This window comes from Acanthochromis polyacanthus, chromosome 3 (assembly GCF_021347895.1).
Source record: "Acanthochromis polyacanthus isolate Apoly-LR-REF ecotype Palm Island chromosome 3, KAUST_Apoly_ChrSc, whole genome shotgun sequence".
NCBI classification, from domain to species: Eukaryota; Metazoa; Chordata; class Actinopteri; family Pomacentridae; genus Acanthochromis; species Acanthochromis polyacanthus.
In genome coordinates this window covers 37,171,403-37,192,769 of record NC_067115.1, presented here as the reverse complement: position 1 = coordinate 37,192,769, position 21,367 = coordinate 37,171,403, and the positions used below count along the sequence as shown (strand labels likewise).

The 21,367-nt window shown below is 40.6% G+C and overlaps 1 protein-coding gene across 1 annotated transcript in view; it reads right to left on the bottom strand.

The window, feature by feature from the left end:
- Positions 1-21,367, bottom strand: part of LOC110965100 (protein sidekick-1-like) — a 425,539-nt gene that overhangs the window by 77,619 nt on the left and 326,553 nt on the right. Inside the window, 7 exon segments of the mRNA XM_051945333.1 lie at positions 4,827-4,939; positions 5,039-5,160; positions 8,288-8,479; positions 10,040-10,138; positions 11,460-11,655; positions 14,284-14,399; positions 18,326-18,507. Of these exon segments, the coding sequence (XP_051801293.1) occupies positions 4,827-4,939; positions 5,039-5,160; positions 8,288-8,479; positions 10,040-10,138; positions 11,460-11,655; positions 14,284-14,399; positions 18,326-18,507 (1,020 nt within the window).

Here is a 21,367-nt window from a genome sequence, read left to right as displayed (position 1 = left end):
TCCTTCAGGAGGAAATAATGGTGTGGAATTACATCTGCATGGTTTTAAGGCAGGGAGAAATTCTCTTCATAGGTAAATGAAACCTCTCCTAAATATGTAATTTTGATCCACACAGATGAGGTTTTAGGGGTGTAATCAATGATCAGAGAAGAATTTCTATGTCTTTTGTTGCGCTACAAGGAGCCAAAGTCTAAAGAAAAACTCACATTTTTCGACGATTTGACGACTTTACAACTTAAAGACATTAGAGGAGATTTAATTTCCTATGACTTTGAACGTAGCATGCGCATGCGCACATACAACCTCTCCCTCACCCCCCTCTAACCTCCCCCCTCTTAACATTTACGAAGAAACGCCCCCCTCCAGAAACTTGCGCAGCACTCGTGAAGTTGTCTTTTACGGCTGGGTCCCCCTGGATCTTTATTTGCCATTATGTCAAAAAAGATGAGCAAAACAAGTCGCCAGCTAACTACGAAGCTATACCAAAGCAACACATACACAAAACACGTAAGTCCAAGGCATACGTAATCTACGTAACTAGGCCTGAGCCGGAAGATTTTTGATTGACAGGAAAGGGAGCAAACCAAACGCCTCGGTCCGAGCGCAATGATTGGCTGATGTTTTTCAGGTCCTGCCATGTCCACAGTTATTTTTTTTTATTTTTAATTTTTTTAGAAACCATACATACAAGTCCACTAAAGGTCAGTATATTCATTTTATGTGAATCAGACAAATTAAACAAAAAAACAACATCCTCCATAATGCCTTTAAAACAAAATACCTGCAGGTGTGCACTGGTTTAATATGTCAGTTCAGATATTTGCAAATCTAATGACAGTCCCATTAGCCTCAGTTGGTGTTTAGAAATCATTGGCAGATGATGGATTGTTAACACACTAAACTAAAATATGAGCAAAAATTATACCTGCTCGATGTAAGCATCTAGTCACTGTGAGTATGTTAGCATACTAATAGCACTGTGTGTAAAGCACTGCTGTGCTGCTCATATGTTTGTAGACTTTTAGGGTTTACAAATACACACAACTGGACATGACCAGCAGTGTAGTTAGTTTTTGCAGTTTATTAACAGGTTTTATTAATGCAGAATCAGCGGGGACAGACAGGGCAAGCCAAATACCATGAGCTCCTCTCATCCTTCTTAAAGGTAGCAACAGGTTAAAAAAGGAAAATAACAGAGTAAAAGGTTTCAGCTTCAGAAAGCACCTGAGATGCCAACATGAAAAAAATACTAAAACAAACATGCAGTCAGAGGCAGAATGAATATGTTGTTCTGATCGCTGCTGCAGGTGTAGTGGTGCTGCTGGTGCTGTGCATACAATAAATAAAAGCTAATTACACATTTAAGCTCAGCGGTTCCTTGACCTCTCTGCATATTTAAAAATACTCATTTATATTTCTTAGACTTATTTATATAAACTACAACAAATGTAAAAATGCTAAATATTTATATTCCCCATTAACCCAACAGGGGAAGAAAAATCCGTTATCATTAAATCTCGGTGTACTGTCCAGAGATTTGTCATAAAAGAGGGTGTACTGCCTATGCCAGGTGTGTAACAAGTAGACAAGGTTTTGAAGAAGTGTTATCCTTCTCTCTGTGTGCAGAACAACACCTAAAGACTATCCACCGAAACCATACAAAGTGTTTCTGCTGCCCTAACTGTCAAGTATCAATGTGCTTAAGTTAGTGTTTATCACTTCTTGAGCTCAAGCTGTTGTGAGTGCTGACAGCATTATGGCTGATTTTCTTTGCTTTTTGTTAAAAATCTAACTTGGAATGTGTGAGAAATTTAGATTCTGACCAACCCTGCTGCACGTCAGGCAACAGAAGCTTAATGAAGCTGCTGCTGTCTCACTGCACATTACACACAGACCCTCTATTAAAACAGAAACTGCTGATGTTTAATCGACTGCATGGAGAAGATCGGACACTCTTTTTAAAAAAAAATCTGGGATACCAGATTACACTGCTGTGGATTATAGCTGTAAGAAACTTCCTGATTTACACTGAAAGTTGTAATTTAATGCACATTTTGATCTACTACAAAAGAATGCTTAGTAAACACAGTGAGGCCACGCTTAAAATGATGTCGGAGCAGTCTATGAACGTGCATCACTGCCAGCTGAAGCCAAGAAAACTTCCCTGTGTCTGTGATGAGACTTTGTCTGAGCAGATTTTAATGCCGATGCAATTTCATGCCAAAAAGTGCACACAAATTAAACCACGCTGCCTAATCAGCATATCCACAGTTTCAGCTGTGCCTCCGTTCCAACCTCACGCATATTAAGTTTGGTGCCAGGAAATTACCAAACAGACGCAGGAGAACAGACTTTCAAAAACAACCTCACAAAATTGCATAAAAGCTCGGCTAACCCAACAGCTAAATTGTCAGAGCTCAAAAATGCTTTCAGCAGCTGAGTCCACGGTTCGATGCCCGGGAGGCTGGACCTTTGCTGCATCGCTCTCTGGCTTTCTTTCCCACATTTTCAGTCAATCTCTACCCACAGCAACTCTCCAAGAAAGGTAAAATGTCACCAAAATATCTCTAAAGGGAATGAAGCCTGCACTTGCCATAGCACTTGATTTGTTCCTGCAGGAGTAGCAGATTAAAACTGAAAATTAGAACTAGTTGGCGAGTGGAGCGGACGAATACGTCGTCACATAGCGCTATATGAGCAAGATGGCTTTGTTTACATTCGCTGGTTGTATGCCACATTGGACTGTGCTACATTCGCTTTCTTTTGTTTGTGTTGTTTTTCTTTTGTTTGTGTTGTTTTTTTGGAAACTTTTTGCCCTTCATTATGGCTCCCAAGCGTAAGCAAGACTCTTCTGATGGCTGGTGGATTTTTTATTTGTTTTTTATTTTTACTGTACAGTGTTTTTATGCCAATATTATGATTTTACCACTGTGTTATTGTAGGTGAGTGACATAGGTACTTATGGACATATGTGAGTTCCAACTTCCTTACGGAATTCGGAAGCAAGTCGAGACCCCCCTGTACTAGAACAGGGGTGTCATACTCATTTCAGTTCAGGGCCACATACAGGACCAGTAAAATCAGAGCACAATAACCTCTAAAGAACCACAACTCCAAATATTTCCCTTTGTTTTAGTGCAAAAAAACCATTCTGAAAATGTTCACATTTAATTAACCATCTTTTTGCAAAATGTTATGAACAAGCTGAAATTTCTCAAGAAAAATAAGTTAAATTTCAACATTATGTCTCAGTTTATCATTTACACATTACAACTTACAGATCACAGTTTATCTACAAAAGTACAAATCATTTAGTCGCAGGTATCTGGAACTCAAAGATATAGTTTTATACTTACTAATCAAGACAACTGGTCAAGAAATCTGGAAATTATTGTAAATTTACATTCATTTCCACATCTGTGTAGTAACCCTGTCCACCTGTACAGGAAGAAGGTTAAGCTATCTCTCTGCCTTGTAAATATAAATTAAATTTATACATTAAAAAAATACTGAAAAGTTGTGGCAGTACAGTGGGCAAATTTAAAATAGCAGTTACTTTTATTGAAAAATTGCAGTTAACGTCATATCTGTAATTTTTACACTCTGCAAAACTGTCCTATGGGCCGGATTGGACCCATGCACAGCCGGTTTTGTCACGCGCGCCAAATGTTTGACACCCTTGTACTAGGCAGACTGCATGCTATCATAGTTGGCTAGCAACCATGAAAATATTTTAAGAAAAAAAATGTCAACATATTTTATTGCCTCACAGGTAAAATGGGTCCACAGACAAATAGACTTCAAAGCCTTCAGTGGAAAAAGACTATTTTGATTATTTGTGCTGACGTCTGGTAAGCACTTTGTATTGTTTGTTTCACGACTATAAAATCGTCTTTTCGCTATCATTTTCAGGTGAAACTGCTGCCAGAGGTTGTTTATTTGTCTCAGGGAACCGAGCATTCAGTCAGTAAAAGAGATGTAACTATGCAGACATGCAGACACACATCAAGGCATGAGGGAGCGCTACTTCTGCGACTTGTAAATGCAACTCTACGCTTCAGTATGGCTGTAAGTGATAAAATGTCTGAGCGTGTAAAGTGTGTTTGAGACTACATCTATGAGTTGTCGCCCCTGTATTGGGAGATAGAGAGCGGGGTGTAAAGAGGGACTTAAAGCAGGGGATAAGAAATACAGACAAGTGCATCACTTCATCTAGCGTCCCAATGGTGTCGCCTGTGACAACATAATCCCTGTGAGTGTTCGATGTGTGCATACACACACTGCAATCCCATTACAGATGAAGGCGGAGATACAGAGAGCAAGAAGCAGGCAGCGACAGATAACCTGATAAATGCAGAAGATAGACAGATGGATAGAGAAGAGGAGAGAAAGAGAGGAGGAAGAGATGCTGCTGTTCAGAGTGGCAATAGATCACGAATTGTGAGCTCCCCACAGCCCTTGAGGAAGGATTACAGACACTCCTCTCCTCCTCTTCTTGTTTCTCATCCCTTTGTATCCCCTTCCCTTTAACGCTCTTTGCTGCCCTTCTCGCTTTCTCATCACCTTTCTTCTCCCCTTCCCTCTCCCCTCTCCTCCCCTCCAGCTAGTTGGGGGAGGGTAATAAGGATCTGCATGCAGCAGCTGTGAAGGTGCTGACAAACAGAAAAGTCTCAGATGGAACTGTCTCTCTGTGTGTCTGTGTGATTTATCTAACTTCACCTGAGCCTCGCAATGCTGCCGAGAGTGAGGCGTGTGTGTTCGTGTGCTCGTCCAGCTGGAAGCACTCGAGTACGTTCTTGTGCAGGTTGTGCTTTTCTTCTGCTCACCTGTACTGAGTGAACGGAGTGAGGTTTGGGATCTCAAGTGTGTCCACATCCGGCTGGTTGTCTTTCTGGTAGACGACTGTCCACGCCGCCTCCTTTCCGTCCTCCTTTACCACCTGTTTAAGAGCGAGGACATTACAAAACACTTTACCTAGCGTCGCGTTTCACAATAAGCACTCAAGAGAAAAGTGCACTTGCAACACAGACTTGCACACCTGTCCTTCCACTATCCATCGTGACATGCTGGTCTTGCCATCAGGACCGGGATGGAACCTAATAGATGCCGTCCGAGGGCTAATGTTGGAGATGACTAAGTTAGAAGGTGCACCGGGAAGTTCTGCAGAGGGAAAACAGAAAGAAAAATGTTTTACTGGTAGAAACCCCCCCCCCCAAAAAAAAACAAAAAAAAAAAACAACACAAGTATTAGGTATTAGTAGATGCACAGGTGTACATGGTAGAGGGAATATTATAATTACTGCACTCATAGCAGTGTTATTTATGAAAATAGCAATTGTTACGCCATGCTTCTGATGTTGTAATAGCTTATTTTGAGGTCTTAATAAATACATTAATAAAAAAACATTAATAGAACAGCTCTGCTTGCCAGTGCTTCTGTAACCACATGCACTAGATACAGTATTTACAGAGAGCAGTGATTTATTCTGCAGGAAAAGGATGTAACATCACAGTTTATTATTTTAGGACAACAGATCAAAAGAAAAAAAAAACATTTTAGTACAGAAACTTTTCCATGAAGGGACAAAGAATTCACAAAAATGTCATCACAGCTACAACATGGCTTATCTCTAACAACGCTGATAGTAGAAATAGAAAAAGAAGCGAATCATGTGGCCGATAATGACCTGAGTACAAAAACCTTAAATTAAGAGTGAGCCAAGAAATTTCCTTCACTTCTTTTATTAATGTGTCATTGTGTTCATAAAGGAAATGAAAGATTGACCAGAGAAATAAAGAGTTCAACTTAAACACAAAGCACAGTTGCATATCTGTCAGAGCGCTTAATGTCTTATTTCCAAGGTCAACAGCACCAACACAGGAAGAGATAAATGTGTACACCAGTAGAAGTGAATTAAATAAATAGTTCACTATATTCCACTTAAGGCCTGAAAGTGTCTGTGTAAGTTGCAAACCTGTGACATTATGTTTGACCCATTCCTATTCTGATATTGTTCCACCTCCGTGGAAATAATGAGTGTCAGTGTGGTTGACCAGCTGTGCCAGCCTGAATGGAGGGAAATGAGAGACGGAAACATACTGTATGGACAACACCTGATCACTCAGACCAAATCCCCGCTGCACACACAATAACGAGGAAATCAGTGGACTAAGGACAGACTTCATTTAGACACAGCTGACGATGTGGCTGATATACAGGATACTACCATAGTTTAAATCATTTCTATCTCACAGTTTCTTTCCTCCTGCCAAAAAAAGTCTACGACTATTGAACACGGATCTACTTTAAAAGCTCTTTTTTTGTTCGGATAACTTGTTCCGGAAAGATAATTAGACAATAACTGTCATCCCCAACTGGCAAACTGAGCATACTTGAAAGCCAAGCACGACAGTATCAATAACTGGAAGAAAGAATAATTGGAAATCATCTAATTCAGCTAACAGTACAAAGACAATTCTCTGACAATAGCATCATTGATGTAACCCAAGTGAATTTGTTGGCATGTGCAGCTAAACACCATTGACTAAAAGTCTGAATAGCAGCTTCTGTCACATTAAAACTGCTCTGCCTTTGGTCGACAACAACCTGAAAACAACTATTATTTTCTCCAGGAAGAGGTTTTTTTTTTTTTTAATTTCTTTTTTTAAACATGGAAGAAATCACAGGGGAATAATAATGCATTTTGTATGCACAATTCAACCAGAACTAAATATTCCTATGAAAGCTTTTTACAACTCAACCTTTCAAATGCCACACACAATTTATGGCTGGCTCTGAATGGATTTCTTCACTGACAGCTGTTGAATTGAATTGGCACTGGTCTGGCAGGCAGCACACATGACAACAGCTCTGGAGATGCTGGCTGAAATCCTGTTCTGCGTTTTGTTTTTAAATCCTGTGCTGAACGGCTGAAATATGGCAGGTTGTTTCTGTTAATGAAATTGACACAATCAAAAATCATCACACTCGGCTTCGCTCTAAATTGTCTCACTCCATCACAACGAGACCAAGCACTTCTAACCCACTTTTCAAACACTGGTTTATATACTTGGTATCTGTGGACGGTGTAACTGCTGTAATCCATCCACTTCCGCTGCAGAATTACAAGAACCATATTTGCTGAACATGACAGAATACATATCTGTGTTCAACCAAATGGTGTCTCGCTGTAACACGTCAGCACACCGGAGAAATGAGTGAATTTTTATTATTGCAACATGACAATATGACATGACTGCAGCAGTTATTATGCCAACAAGGCATAATTTATTCTGTAACAATGAAGCATGTGTGTGTACATCATAAGGATAATTAGAGCGATAAGCTAACACTGCTCTGTAAACTTGTAAGAGCTATAATGTGGAAATGTTGATATCTGCTGCCTTGCTCAGATGAATGACAAAATTCTCTCAACTCCATGAATACATGAATAAATAAACAAGACACGAATCCGTGCTCAGTGGATTTCTCTGTTTCTTTCTCTCTGTTTCTTTCTCTCTCTGCTCATTCTTCAGTTCTTCCAGCTAATCTTCAGTCCTCCATCTTTCCTTCAGTCTTTTGCTTTCATGAATTAATGAAAAACCTCTGAATCTAAGAACTGTCTGTATCTATCTTGCTTTTACTTTTTCTGCTTTTTATTCATACATTAGTAATCAGAAAATGTTAGGACAAAAATTGTGCTGTATGAGCTGGGTTTTTCCCTCCATTCTCCTCTGTTTCCTCTCAGTCCGTTTGTGAAAGACTTTGGTCTTCTGTTCTTTGGAGATTGCATTTTCTTGTGTTTTCTGTTCCCCCCTCATTATGTTTCTCTATCTTCTCTCCCTTCTTGAGTCCTGCTCTTTGATTGTCTCTTGCCCTCTCTCTTTCATGGCTGCATTCCCTCCACTTTGCCATTTGCAGTTAATCAGCACTAATAATGATTGAAACTTGGCCATAGTCCAGTCACACAAACTCATCATGTGCACAAAAGTGTTTTGTGCACATGTTATACACACACAAGCACAACTTAGGCTAAAGCACTCCGTGAGATTCTGTAAATGACCAGTGGCTGTGTGTGTGACTGCATGTGGATGTGTGTGCTGGCTGTGTGGGTGATGATTCATGGATGCACAGTAACAGCCACTTATCAGCCTGAGGAAAGACAATGGCACCATGAGAGCTCATCAGTCATATTTACTCTGCACACACACAAACACACACACACGCTGGCAGAAAAACAGCTTTTAACATCCACTGTCACCACGTGCTTCTGTTCATTTACTGTACCTGGTGGGACTCCGGTGGAGATGGTGGAGGATGTGACCACGCCCTGTCCCGCCGCCGTGAGCGCCGCCACCTGTAGCGCGTACACGGTGGTGGAGGTGAGGCCGGTCAGCTGGTACTGCAGGGTGGAGTTAGACAGGGAACGTTCCTCATGACTCGACTCTACTGTAGGCACTTCCCACCTCAGCACGTAGCCTGCAGGGCAAAGGGAGCGTGCTGGGTTAATAAAGGTGCATGTTCATTGATAAGCAAACACACTCACATATAATGAGGGGTACAGAGGAAAAAATGGAGGAAAGAGTGTGGGAGGGGTAACTACAGTCACAATTCCTGTCTGTCCCTTCACATCTTTGCAATCATGCATCACACTCAACTATCTTCAAATGTGTGTGTGTACATGCGAGCAGGGCCACTTGTGTGTAAAGCCCTGTAGAGAGTGAATGGTCCCTCATCTGTCTCCCTGCTCACCAGGTGTTGGATGAAAAGCAGGCTGAGGAGAAAAGAGTAAATGTGGAAGGTGACCTTGAGTGAATAGCCATTTTCTCTCTCCTCTGAGTGTATAAGCTGACTGTAAAGTCACCGCAGCTGTGTGCTGTTAGACCGTGGTCTAGTTGTATAGGTTCCTGATGAATGTTGGACATGATTCAGCCTTAACACCACAAGATGCAGATGCAACATGGAGTAATCGCTTAATCCACAGCAACACTCTCTAACAGAGCCACAGAGCAGCTGAGGCAAAATGAATTGGAGGGAGAAAGTGCCTTGAGCTGTGTGATGTGCCACACAAACAAGACCCTGGGTGACGGGAGGCATAGGATGAGGGCATGTTCGAGATTATGTGAGAAGACAAGCTGCAGAGGGAAGGGATTAGCTGATGATGAATCAGCTGTACACAAACACAGTGTCAGGGACAGGAGGGTGTCAGTGGAAGTCAGACAGCAAAGTATGAAACAGAAAAGAACACAGAAGAAACAGTAGAAGTTTCAGGGTTCCCTCAGGGAGATGCTTTCATATTTTTACTAGAATTAGTCAATTTTCAGACCCAGAGAGAATACATCCATCGCTCCATTATCTATACACCACTTAATCCTCTGGAGGGTTGCAGGAGGATGGAGTCTATTCCAGGGAGAAGGCTGGTTCACCTGGACAGGTAACTAGTCTATCAAAGGGCTACACCTAGAGACAAACAAGCACATTCTCACCAACAGACAATTTAGAATCACCAAACTATACTGCTTATAAATAATTGCCAAGAAGCGATTCAGTGAAAGTGAGATACTTCTTCACTCCACAGCATCAGTTACCATGGAGATGTCGTAGGTTAAAAGAGAACCATCTTCATGAGAGTAAAAACTATGACTTTCAGCTCCATATACCTGTTAACACACTAATCTTGCTTCATAGTTCAGCCCTCAGTCTCTGCCTGGTGAAAACATGCAAAGAAACCAGAAACAGCCCAGATCAGGATGCAAACTCTTCTAGCTGTGAGGTGACGCTGCTAACAACCGAGCCACTTTGCAGCCCAGAGAGAATACATTTGAATTGTAAACGATGGACATGTAATCTCTCATCAATGTGTGCATTACTTTCTGCCAGCGCACACAACTGAAACTTAAATTGAGCCGATCTCATCACAACTGTTAATGGGACTGAGGATAACATGGTGGAAGGAAAGTTTCTTGATTACGGAAGACGTGATGATTTACAGTTTCGGTATGCTGTCGGGTTTAAACTGCTTATTTGTGATGCTCTCACCGGTTATGATGCCGTTCTTGTCTTCAGGTTCTGCCCAGCTGACTTTTAGTGACGTATCCAAGATTTCAGTGAAGCTCAGGTGGCGAACAGGTCCAGGAGCTGAAAGAAGAAGAAAGAAAAACACACATGCATTGAGAACACCAGATAATATTCACTGTTTTTTCTTAACTTTTTCATCAGTGATCAGAAACCTAATGCTCATCCACTTCACACATCCCCTCCTCATCATATCTGCATTCACCAGCGCACACACACACACACACACACGCACGCGCACGCACGCGCACGCGCACACGCACACGCACACGCACACGCACACACACAAACACACATATACTATGTTTTTCTATCATTGTGGGGACATACCATTGACTCCCATTCATATCTAACCCCTAACCCTTACCCTAACCCTAACCTTAACCCAGACCAAAACAATGCCTAACCCTAAAGAAATGTTTTTGCACTTTTACTTTTTTCAGTAACAACAACATGACCAAGAAAACACTGTTTAAACTTGTGGGGACCGAAATGAGGTTCCCACAAGTGACATTGTTTTCGGTTTTCCTACAGTTGTGGGGACATTTGGTCCCCACAAGTATAGCCAGCACCTGACCACACATACACACACACACGCACGCACACACGCATGCACGCACGCATGCACGCACGCACGCACATACACACTCAGGTGCACGCAAGCCTGTCATTTCTCATTTCATCCATGGCTCTCTAACCCCTCTCCCTGCAGAGCGATTAAGCTATTCATCTGAGACATTCAATAACACTCACACACAATCACACACACACACACACACACACACACACACACATGCAAAAAGCTATCATCAAGCAAGAATTACACCCACCGTTAACCCTGCAACATGCCCAGCAACCAATCAATATCTGCCCGCTGCTGAGTGTACGTGTGTGAGAGCTTGTGTGTTTGTGCACACATGGCTTCTAATATCCCTTTCCCACTCAATAATTGCTGGTTGGTAATAATTGCTTGTCTGTCTGCCTATAGGCTATTGTGTTTATTTGATGGTGTGACTGTGTGCATGTGTACTTGTAGCTGGGAGTGGCAGCTATTATGTCTATCCATGGAACAGTAGGCTATAAATACCTGCAAGCCTGAAAACGTATGAATCAATTCACTTTAAAAAGACACAGCAAAGAAAAAAAAGGAGAGTCGGGAGGCAACGGAGGAAAGTGAGAACAAAGAAATTAAAAAAGAAATCAAAAACTGGGTTTTGTGTACTCAGCTGTGATGAAAACAGCTGGACTGAACACAGAGTGAGCCAATATGTTTTCATTTTCATATTCACAGGGGAGGCTGACAGTGCTCTTTGTGCTGTGAGCTGGCTATATTCACACTAGTGTTTGTGTGTGTGTGCGTGTGTGTGTGTGCGCATCGACTCACTGTCCTCGTGGGTCTGCAGCAGAGCGGGTGGGCTGCGGGGGCCATCTCCAGGTGTTGTGAAGCAGAGGGTGGAGCCAAAATACCAGGTGAATTTCCTGAGTCCGCTGACCAACCCCGTGTGGCGTGAACCAGGGTAGTCTGGTGTGATGGTTACTATGGTAACATCCTCTGGAGACTGCTCTGGCCAGACCAGCAGCTGGGTTCAATTAGAAAAATTGTCATCGGTATACCATCGGTATCTAACGAATCTTCACTGAGTCTGTTGACCACTAGAGTTATTTTATTTATTGTACACTTCCACTATTTTTGTTTTCAATCATTTACTTTGGCTCAGCGACTTCAGGCTACTGGATCCATTCTGATTATCCAGGCTGCAGTTATGAAACAAAACGTATTTGTACAACAGTAAGAGATGTGTTAATCTTTTCAATTTAGGCTGATACCTAAGAGTTTTTCTGTGATTAAAGTTTAAAGCTGCCAAATGTGATTTAGAAATCTGTCAAAATTGGAAAACAAAACAATATTCATGTTTTATTCCCTGGAAAAGTTATTTGCATTTCAAACAAGCATTCATTTACGTATCAGTGTTCTGCTTAACATAAACTCCTGCCGGCACGCCATTGTCAGTCATAACAGCTTCTAAAGACAAAAACTAAGTTTGATTATCAGTCCGACTGAATGCCAAATGAAAGGTTAATTTGTCTCTATAGCAAGACTTCATCTATATTCAGAACTGCAGTGGTTTGCATTATTGCTTTAGCCACAAAAACAAACAGTGAAAAGCATACACTTACATATTCATAATGAGAGATAAGCCTTGGGGAACACTGTGATGGGGCTCCTGTATTTATAGTTCCTAATAAATAAATAAAAAAGTGGCTGAAATGTACACTCGTAGCCAAGTTTTAATCGGAATTAAAGTGTGCAAGGGGTTTGGTGGTGCACGAAAACAGACCAAGTTTATACACAAGTTGTGGGATGATCAAAATTAACATGTTTCTTTAATGGCCTCCTGTTATTGAGACATGTACATGGGTTTCTTTCGACTACAAAAGTAAAGCTTAAATTTGTATCTGTATTTGATGATACAAGAACTGTGACCCGTGTTCTTACTGCAGGTTTTCTCACTATTTTGCGCTGAACCTCTCAAAGCTTCACGGTGTTCCAAGTTACTATTAATTGGGCAATATGCTTGTTTCTGTAGGCAGTATCACTAATGTCATGTATTGTGTGACCCTCGCTGGTGTAATTTCCCCCCTCTGCTATTATTGTATATGAATTTCATATACACTGTTTATTCTATGAAAATATTTCATGCTAGTTAAGAGCACTGGTTTTTCAGGGGTTGTGGACTTTCCACACAACAGCTTTAAAGAGAGCTGTGAGAAGAGTGTTGTAAAAACAATAATAAATAAACAGAAACCATCATGATTAACACAGTGACTCATCTACTGTACACACTGTATTATATATACAGTAAATGTGCAGCTGGACTAAAACAAATAAAATTGTGAAAAAGCTAGAAGAAACAGTTGAGTGGCTGCTTTTCACTCAGCGTACAGGGTGCACCGCTGCACCCAGTCCGTCATGGTAAAATAAGGCTTTTCTATTATAATTTATTGTCAGCACAGAGCAGTTTGGCTGCAGTAAAATAGTGCTGATGTGGCATCCTTAAGCATCCCATGTTCGTGCTGGAACCACTGTGTCTGCTGCAGATACAGTCAAAGTGTGTATTTTAAACTGGACTACTAAAGATCACGTACAGAACACTTACCGAAACAGACTGTCTGATTGATACACAGACGGACTGATAAGACTGCTAGCCCGATCGGTGAGTAGGTAGGAAACACTATCAGTCCCACAGCAGAGTAAAGACGCTTTCAAGGACATATAAATAGAACACACAAAACTCGTCAGAATGGATTCTGATTTTTTCCTGGCAATGAGATTCAAACTATATGATTAAGGGTATTGTATATAGTCAGTGATCTGGGGAGGAGGGCGGGATGAAACGAGAAGAGGCTTTGCTTCATATCCTCTTTTAATTAATATCATTATCTACTGCCCTTATCAGCACAACACACCCAAAGATGCACACCCACATGTGCAGCAGCACTGAGAGGCTTCATGGATCCAGATCAGCAGAGCCTGGTGAGACCACATTACAGAGCCACATCAAAAAGCTGGAGAGCTATATAGTATTTATCAACCAACAAAGACACTAATATTCTACAGTCGCACATGCACGAACTCGGTGACGCACGGCAAGAATGTGATGTGCTTTCTTTGTCATGTTAATCACTTCCTCAGGGGTTGGTTGCCACAACAAAGTGAAGAATGAGACGCGTGCCAGAACTACTACATATAGATCATTCACACTGTTCCATTCTTTGCTCTCTGCCTGCTTCTTTAATATTATTTCTATCTCTACTCTCCATCAGTCATTATTTCTTCCTGGAGCTGACCCCACACTTGGCTTGGTGGAGAGTGTGAATAAACAAAAACAAAGCAGTACATCCTGGGAAATGACTTTGAGCTGAAAGTCCTTGGAAAGGTTAACGCTTATTTTGCAGAATTTACTCACATGCCCACACAAGTGTACATTTATTTTTACAGTACAGGAACAAATTCCTCTTTAACAGTGATGAATATAATGAGTAATTCTTTTTTTATTCAACCTGTTTTTTTTTTGGTTTTTTTTGAGGGGGTGGGAGGTACCAAGATCAAATTATTTCATATGCAAAAAACAACAACAACAAAAAAAACAAAACAATACATGAAGACATATTTTTTCTTCTACTGATCAAAAAGCTACTCAGCTTACCTTGTACCCCTGGTTGATGCCATTAATGAACTGCTGAGGTGGAGGGTTCCATGTGAAGCGGATGGTAGTCGAGTTAATAGCTACAACTTCCACTTCCTGTGGAGGTGCTGTGGGAACTAAACGCAGACAAACACAACAATATTTATCTGTCATGGGTTTACCAAGAGGAACACTGAGTTCATATACAGTGGACAAAAATAGCAGACCAAAATCTATAGCTGCAGAAATGTTCTGTTTTTTTCAACAAGCAGTGGTTGTAAATATCTTGTACTGCACCATAGCCCAATGTTTTATGTGGAGATTAAGTTATTTTTTTAATTAAAAATATATGCTAGGCTTGCAAAAGGTAAATGTCAAACCTAGCCCTCTACTCTTGGCTGCCAAATCACCCTATTTCTCTCCAAAATAAAAAAAAAAAAAAAGAGGAGAGAAAAATCTAATCTAATCTATTGCATTATGAAATTCTGTATGTTGTATCCTATTACCTGAGGAATGACTGGATGAGATTAGGATGCTGATTCTGAACAATGATGGCTCACTGGATTTGCAGCCACATAACTCTCTCTGCACTAACCCAGCAGCCATTTTTAACCTTTATTACCCACATGATGTAGCTGCGCAAGTTTGGCAAGATTTACTGAAAGTACAACCTACCTGATGCAAGAATCATGACGTTTGATCTACAATATATTCATATTTTAACTTATACTACGAACACTTTAGTCTTGAATTAGTGTCTGCTCTCCTTTCTTAATACCTACTTGTTCTAGCGTCACACCTCAACTGTGTAAAGTTCTGATAAAAGTGTCAAGCACAAGGTGAGATAATCCTAATGACACCACTGTGGCATCTACAAGGTTTGTTTTGGAAATTTCCTTGAGATGGATGAACTAATTTCATGTGTTAGATCAGTAGAGCGCACATACAGACACAGTATGTGTAGTTTATCCATTTAAAAAAAGCATCTTTAGTATGTACTACTCATACTGTGAAGTATAGAAAATAACATGCACACATCTATATAGCTGATAAAATTTAATGAACAGGGATCGTCTGTATTTAAATCTGAATCTCAGTCCAGAAACTCAGAAATGAAAAGTTCAATAACAAGACTTTGCAGTCAAACCAAAGCAGAATAGCAATAATTTGCAAAGTCTGTTTGAAGCGTGTAGGAACTTGGCCCCAGCATTCATCATTCACCAAAGAGCGAGACAGAGAAGACAGAGATATGTAGAGAAGCTGTCGAATATACTGTGTATACTGGAGCGGTTTTCCTGTGAAATGTAGGTTATTTGTTCGATATGAAAAAATGAAGGCTGGCAGAAGGTAAATATTGTAAACAAGTGCTGAACATGTTTGGATCTCGCAAAGCTGAACACATTTTCCTTCATACATTCCAAGAACCGGAGCACTGTCTCTTCTGTTTATTTTCCTTATTTTTCCCCCTTCCTCTGTGTCGGCGCATGAATGCTTTTCCACATGTAGATCTTTATGTGTTATGTGAGATCGAGAGAACCAGCTGGTTAGTGCGAGAAACAGGAGCCATGATGGGTGAACATTAGAGCCAAGGAGAGCGAGGCAGTGAAATGTGTGAGGCTGTGGCCACATGTTATGGTGATTACACAGTAAGGGGTTTATGCTGATGTTCGAAAACCAGAGCGATAATGCACTGTTGCATGATAGGAATACCCTTTACATCTTATATTTGCACTACGACAGTCCAAAATGACACAGAAATGTAGGGTAAAAGAGTGTGCAGACTGGAGAAAAACCAGAGGAAAATAAATGGTGGTGCAGAGACAGTGCAATGAAGCCAAAGGATGAGAATACAGAGAGGGAGATGGAAGATTAATTGGTGTTAAAGATACTCTCTCCCTGCCTGCCACGCCGACTGTACTCCTGGGGTATGGCTTCTAACCCCTTGCAGCTCACAGCTCCAGATAAAACACTAAACTCTGCCCTTTGGGGGAATCTTAGTATGCGCATAAGGCAGCTTGGGAGAGAGCAGAAGAAGAGCAACGTTATCAGAGTCAAACACTAAGTTCAGCCACATCCTCTCAGAGACAGTGAGAAAGAGAAAAAATGTCCAATCCATCGCAGCCACTCCTATTAAACCACATTAGAATAATTAATGAGCCTAACTCCCTCTCCTGAGTCTATAAACCTGTCCCGAACTCTTGTAATAATGACTGTGAGTTTTATATGCCCGTGTGTGTGTGTGTGTGTGGCTCAGTCAATCTTTAATAATGATAATATACAGTCGGAATAAAAGTCAGGAAGAGACGAGCACGTGTTTAAAGGAAATTTACTCCCACAACCACTTCCTCTTATCTCCCTTTACAATCTTCACTTACATCCTACCCTGTTTCACAGCCACTTCATTGATTTATGTCTGAGTGAGTTGAGAGTGTGTTCCTCTGTGCAGCCATGTTGATTACACTAAAACACACAATTATATGTCCTATTATGTACTTATAGAGAAGTACAGGCAAACGGTGCCCATGAACACCCTCCAGTTTATCCTGCAGAATCCCAAGGTGCTTGCTGGCTGGATGGGAGATCTAGTCCCTCAAGCATGTCCTGGGTTGCCCTTAAGGTCTCCTCCCAGTTCACTAAAGCTGGTATGCTTGCAAAGGGATGCCTCAGGGGCAATTTTAACAGAAGTCTGAATTGCATCAATTGGCTCTCCTAAAAGCTGAGTGAGAGTGAAGCCTGTCAGGCTACACAGATACCTCATTGTGGATCCTCCAACTGTGATCTCAGTCGACTGATCACCGTTCAAACACTGTCATTATTTCATATCTATCACAGAGAGGTCTCTGTGTATGTATAAGCAGATGTATGTCCTCACAATTGCATTAAGATGCTATTGCATCCCATCTCATCAATTAGCAGGACAGCGTATTCCATCTACAGCTGCTAAGTCTGCTATTCTGCCTCACCGAGTCCATGAAAGTATGCTCCATTAATTAATTAACTTATTAACTACTCTGCCACCACATCTAGATGTGGTAGTCTGGTATTTAATTTGTACAAAAAATACCGAGGATTAACACATACCCTTAAATTGTGTGTGGGGTGTTACAATATATTAATCAGACAAGAGCAAAAGAAAATAACACCATCTCATCCTGAAATGTTAATCATCGAATGACTAAAGAGCCTCTTATTAAGCACATGTATCATCATCATTATATTATATTTTTGCTGTTGAGTTCACATGTTTATATGTTTCAGGCTCATGATTTTTCTCATGCTGCAGCACCTTCAGTTTCTCTCATTTTAAATCCTCCCCCTCTTCAAAAGCCAAAGTCTTCTCTGATTGGGCAGCTGGACCAACAAAAGTAAGGAAATGATGATTAAATACTGTAACCCAAATCAGTGAGTCTATTTAGAGAGATATAGCTCTAGCAGAAGAAGCTCCAGTGAGGAAATAATGTTGGAATGCGAACAAGCTGCTCATTCTGTGTTGGAGGTTATGCAAATGTTCTGCATGTTGACAAAGACAATTAATGGAAGAAAAGTCTGGGTTTTAAGCACAAAACCCCAAAAGTACAATATTTATTTTTAAATGGTCTCTTTCACAGTTTTTTGATAGGCACAGTGGAGACAGACAGGAAAGGAGGGAGAAGACATGCAGCAAAGGGCCGTGAGCAGGAATCGAACCCAAGCCGCTACATCGGGGACCAGCACCTGTACATGGGTCACCTGCTTAACTCATTGAGCTATCCGGGCACCCCAACACGAGCTCTTTCACAAAAAATTTGATGGTATTATTTTGAGGATTTTTCAAGTCTTAATTTGCCCGCTGCAAATTATGACACCAAAATGACATCAAAATTTGAACATATTGCATGTATATGTACGCAATGAAGGATTCCCCTTTCTGGTCCATCATACCAAGATTTAAAGATCTAAGAACAGCTTGTTTTTGTTACTAACTGGGAATACTATGTTCAGTAAAATCTCCTTAAGTATGAACAATAATATGTTTCAGAGTGTACTGACATATGAAAATATGTGCTTGTGCATCTTGACTCACCTCCTTGCAGTGTGTACTCGGTGACAGGACTGCTGTAGACACCCAGACCGGCTCCTGTGTAGGCAGCAACCTGAATCTGGTATTGTGTCCAGATGATCAGGTCTTTCAGCAGACAGTAGTTGGTCTCTGGGCTGCTGATGTTCTTTTCCTGGTAGTCTCCTGGCAGCCCAGCCAGACGGTACCTACAAACATAGAAAACACTTCACTATGTGGATTTGAAACAAAACAAGTAGTCAGGAAACTAAACTGGCGTAAACTCAAATGTACTAATGTGTATGTATATATATACGGTATATATATACACACACACACACACACACACACACACACACACACACACACACACACATATATACATACATACATACATACATACATACATACGTGGTGGGACACAACTAAGAAAATTAATCTAATTAATTACAGGCTTTGTAATTAATTAATGGCAATTAATCACATTTTTGTTCAACAGCAATATTTGACACAATAAGTAATTATTTTCAATTCAAATAAATTTTGGTTGACAGTTGAATCAATGAATAGACATCTACGTGTTTAAAATTGAAAATGTATAAAATTAACACAATTTTGAAATGCGACATACAGAAAAAAAGTGATTTGGATGATTTAAAGTTAGTTTGTTTTTTTGTATGGCACATAACAAAAGCATAAGTAGATCAAGGACCTTCATTCTGTTTTCATTGTTTCTGGGTCTGATAAATGGTGTCATATTATCTTCTTTTTTTGGGAATATAAATTTTTATTTATAAACAAAAATATTTTTTCATAAACTAAAAGTTTATGATTAAGTTAGTAAAAGACAGACATTTTTGTGGTTTAACTTATTACTCTGCCGAGGCTCTGCCTCTTTGGCAGTGTAATAACTCATTTTTCACCTGTCTACTACATTCACTGATTACTGCAAACTTAAAATGCAATTGTAGCGATTATATTCAACATTGTACGACTTCTTGTAAACTAAAGCACTTTCAGTGTCTACTAATGTGGTCTATTATGGGATGGCTACACCATTAGCCATTAGCAGGACTGTGGTAGCTAACGTTAGCTCTGGTGCTAACAGCAACATGTTTAGTACTGAAGTTATGCCATCGGCTTGAAGTGCTGCTTTGATCAGAAAACTTTTTGTTGCACAATTTGCAAACAACCAGGCTTTTATCCAAGCTGACATCGGTAAGATTTTTAAAAGAAAACTTTCCTCCCAACAAGCACAATGTGGTCTCGTCTTCCTTCACTGTTCACCAAACCTCCTTGCAGTGTTGCCAACTCCTCAGTAAGGAAAGTAGCTGTTGGCTGTCCTAAAAGTCGCTAGAAGTCGCTAAATGATGTCATCACCTAATTTGCATATTTCCCAGTTTGCATGTAATTGTAATCAACGTTGTAGGAGAGAGGAATAACATTGTGGAAGAGACCAAAAAGTGAGAATAAAACACCCAAAATATGTTTTTGTACTAGAGGCTAAATGCTGTGGTTTATTTTAGTATGACAGTGAAGAAACATTTTCATTTATATCCCGCTCCGTAAGTCTGGATGGGATCTGTAGTGACTTTGCGCATGTGTGATTCATCTGCCGTCTGGCCGCGGAGTGATGTGTCCTCTAATCAGACCCTGGGACTGCTGCAGGGTTACTGGACTGACAGTCTGTGCTTTGGGACGGGGAGGAGCTCACAGCAGCACCTGCTGCTTGTTGAAAACACTAACTGCAGAATGATCCGAGTTTTCCTGTCAGAGTCTCCAAAACGGCAGAAAAAGTCGCTAGATTTGTCGCTCGTTGATTTTGACAAAAAAAAAAGTCACTAGGACGCTTTGGAAAGTCGCTAAGTTGGCAACACTGCCTCCTTGTGCGCTGTTTATCTTCTTCCCTGCAGACCATAGACTGTATGTTGCAGACAGATTTTAGGGTCATTACCGCCACCTATTGGGCTGGAGTGTTCATCAGAGTTACCGGTGTGGTACAAATTAGGATCCTGAGAAAAGGTGTGATTAAAATGCGTTAATTTATTTAACGCGTTAGTTTGTCTGTAATTAATTAATCAAAATGAATGCGTTAAAAGTCCCAGCCCTTCCCAAAATTAACGAATTAACGCGGATTAATCCATCATCATGATTAATTTGATTAAAAATTTTAACGCAATTAACACATCTGCAGCGCAGAATGACTCAAAGTCCCTGAAATGTCTCTGGCAACATATTTCGGGCAGTTTGTCCAAGTAGAATTGCTGTTGCGTTTGCCATTGCACATGTGCAAATGGGCAGTTGATCTGGTCGTGGCAGAACCAAGCAATTCCATTGGAGGGCAGTAATATGCCTTGCGGTGTCTACGCTTCCAGAAATAAGGAAGAAGAAGAAGAAGAAGAAGAAGAAGAAGCAGCAGCAGCAGAAGTAACTCCACATGGAAGATGGCAAAAAAGTTTGACCATGATCAAACACATTTTTTTAACAAGAAAAAAAAAGGACAACGTTTCATAAATTTGGTCAGGGTATTTAAAATTACGAGCACAACTGTATAAATCGGTTTGGGCGCTTTGGCCAAAGCATGTAATGAATGAATGTCATATAACTACATTTACTCACAGAAATACATATTTAGCCTGGAAATACTTCATAATAAAATGGCATACTAAACATCATACCAGTGTGAATACTGTATCTGCCTGAACACATTTTTAAATTCAATTTTTCACCTTTCCTCAGTATCATTTGTTGGTCATTTGAAAGGAAGAGACTATGCTGAAGGAATTCCTGCTGGTATGAAGTCACTCTAAAGATCTGAAAAGATTGAAGACCTTCAGTGTCTGCTAGACATCTCTGAATAGTGCACCTTCAAGGCTCTCCTTTTAGTAGGTGTGATATAAATGTCCACTTAAAAGGATATATGACCCGTGTAATACCACCATGGTATTGTACATATCTGATGGAGCTGAATGGAGTAATAATCCCCATGTCAGCATTTTAATATGTGGCCCATTCACTGTAACGGGATATTCTAACGATTCACCAGCTGAGTCAGCGCTCTATCACACA